At 50.4% G+C, this 2,741-nt stretch overlaps 1 protein-coding gene across 1 annotated transcript in view; it reads right to left on the reverse strand.

Annotated features, from left to right (window-relative positions):
• Window positions 1-185: 185 nt before the first annotated feature.
• The window catches only part of LOC104410485 (somatotropin), a 4,518-nt gene continuing 1,962 nt past the window's right edge, over window positions 186-2,741 (reverse strand). Inside the window, exons 3-5 of the mRNA XM_010020655.1 lie at window positions 2,311-2,427; window positions 1,783-1,944; window positions 186-484 (exon numbers count right to left, since the gene is read on the reverse strand). Of these exons, the coding sequence (XP_010018957.1) occupies window positions 284-484; window positions 1,783-1,944; window positions 2,311-2,427 (480 nt within the window). The 3' untranslated portion in view covers window positions 186-283. The remainder of the gene's footprint in view (window positions 485-1,782; window positions 1,945-2,310; window positions 2,428-2,741) is intronic.

The raw sequence follows: 2,741 nt of genomic DNA on the forward strand, positions 1-2,741 counted from the left end.
CCGGCATCGCCCGCCCAACGGCCCGCCCTCGGCACGCAGGGAGGGAAGAGCACCGCAAACGCGCCCCCCGCCCCAAATCTGCTGTATCCAAGCCCCAATTTACCCCCTTTCAGCCCCACACGCCCCTGTCCCTCCAGCAGCTCGTTTCCCACATCCACTCCTAGAAACTAGATCCACGACACGTCGGCAGTAGCGTGTTTATTCTCCGCTTGTCTTTACAAGGAGCAGGGCAGGCGCGGGCAGCGAGGGGCAGGAGCTGGGTGGGGGGATGCTGTCCCCGGGGTCAAATGGTGCAGTTTCCCTCTCCGTAGCGCCGGCACTTCATCACCTTCAGGTAGGTCTCCACCTTGTGCAGGTCCTTTTTGAAGCAGGAGAGCAAGCCGTAGTTCTTCAGCAGCGCGTCCTCGGTGCGAAGGTGGATGTCGAATTTGTCGTAGGTGGGTTTGAGGATCTGGGGACCCCGCGGGCTCCGGTCCTCCAGCTCCTGGGAGATGATGGAGAGGTGCCAGGGGATCAGCATCCTCCAAGGGACCCACTGATGAGGCTCCCACACGGCTTTTAGAGGAGTTTGGTGCTTTTCCCTCCCACTCTTAATCATATTTCAAATACACTCTTGATTTGTGTTTACAGGAGGGGTAGTTGTGCAGGGCAGGTGCCATACAAATTGCTGGAAGGGAGAAGGGAGCTGGGCACGAGGCTGCAGGGAGGGAATAATGTGTCTTTCGGGGTCTTAAAATAAGAGGATGGGGAACCAGGCAAATAATTCTCTTTTCTCCCACTTTTCTAGTGAACAAAGCTCTCACCCAGACCCAAACCACATGTATCTGGAGCTGACCGGTCTGCAGCCTGCCTCTTCTCCTGCCCTGCTTTGCACACCAACTCACACAACAGACAGACAGTTTTGGTTAAGTAAACAGTGTTATAAATGGATGAAGTGTGGTCATTTGTCTAATTTGTGTACCCCTTCCCACTGCCCAAGCACATGTCAAATGGAGAGCAAAACCTGGAAGTGATACTCATACATACATCTACTTACTCCATCTGAATGCCAGGACAGGAGATCTCTCTTTACTCTCAGAGCCTGACTTTCAGAGTTATTTAGATGCTAGAAGATGGTAAGTAATTGCCCAGACTCATTCCTCACAGATGCAGGTCTCAGAGCTCCTGCTCCGTACACTGGCAGGTAAACTTAGTTGTAGAGTAAGTGTAAGTGGGAGATAATAAGCAATTTGATTTAAAACAACAGATCACAAGTGAAGAGTGACCCTTAAGAACATCCTTCTCCAGGTCTCAGCAGTCAGGGTGCTGTATTCATGTGAAAGAGCATGGGCTTCCATCTGTACAGACTGATAACGGGTTGTTTTATAAAGTGCTCTACAAGTCCAAAATTCACTCAATTTTGAAGCATTTTGCATGGAGATGCAGCAAACTTTCTGTTGGTGGTTGTACAGCAGGTTTAAGCAACTGAGTATTCTTTGGTGCTGGGTTTGGAAAGACTTTGGGTCTGGCCTTCTGTGATCTGTACTGCTATCTGAATGGCAACAGCAGTGCTATTAACTTTTGGTTTGTGTTTGCTTGTACTCCCCAGTGATGAATACAGTAGGATGTCATGATCTCATTATTTTAAGGTCAACAAAGGCCAAAGAATACCACTAGTCCTCAGAGTAGAAGGTGGGGAGATTTCTCATGGTCTTTGGATCCCATGGAAGACCCTGAGAGTTGAGTGCTGTGCGTCTAGGAGGTCTTTGTTATTCTGTAGTCATGCTATGTGCTGCAACTTACCCTCATGAGAGCTTGGATCCCTTCTTCCAGGTCCTTTAGTTTTTCATACACCCTGTCTGAGGTGCCGAAAACCAGGTTGTTTGTGAACACCTTGCTTAGGTATTGCACCGGGGTCAGCCAGGACTGGATGAGAACCAGCGAGAACCGGAGAAGCTCCATGTCCTGGAATTCAGGAAAGAAAGGCACAAAGCTGTGCAGGTGAGGTATTTGGGAGTTACCTGTGAGTCCCGCTCCCTCTGAACCAGCCTGGAGGTGACCCAGAGATGTGCCACTGCTCCTGCAGCAGATACAGATAAACTTGCAAGCTGAGGAGCACCACCCAGACATCCTATGCAGACAATAGCTTTTTCCTCATTCTTGGGGTGGGAATATTGGCATAACCTGCTTTATGCAGGGTTTACATAGTAAAACAGGGAGAGGAGGAATGAAACACTGAAGTGCTCACAGGTGGAAACCCTCTGTCCCTGCAATGAAGCACAGCTGAGGTCCTCAGACAGGTCTGGGCTTGCACTGGGGAAGAGAACTTACCGATTTCTGCTGAGCATCGTCCTTCCCCGTGGGAGCAGGGATGGTTTCTGAGTAACAAAACGCTGCCTGGGAATTTTTGTTGGCATGTCTTTGGTCCTCTGGAATATAGGTGCGTTCCTGCAAAGACATCCCAAACACACCCAGATCTGTTGCCTGTGTACTGATTGAAGACCAGAGACACTTGCCCAAGCTCTGTTCAGGACAACTTGCAGAGTTACTCTGCAAGAAGTAAATGTGAGGTGCCTCTGTACAGGGTTGTCTGGTAGGGAGCAGGAGTTTGTTTGCTGGCACAATAGCTGCTGGACCTGCAGGTCTTCCTCTCACTCAGCTAAGGTGCTGAGGTGCCAAGGGTTCTCCCACGGAGCACATCACCCCCAAGGACAGCTCTTGCCAAAGTGACAGCTCATGTCAGCTCCTGGCATCAGCAGGCA

This window comes from Nestor notabilis, unplaced genomic scaffold, assembly GCF_000696875.1.
Source record: "Nestor notabilis isolate BGI_N333 unplaced genomic scaffold, ASM69687v1 scaffold15738, whole genome shotgun sequence".
Taxonomy (NCBI): Eukaryota; Metazoa; Chordata; class Aves; order Psittaciformes; family Psittacidae; genus Nestor; species Nestor notabilis.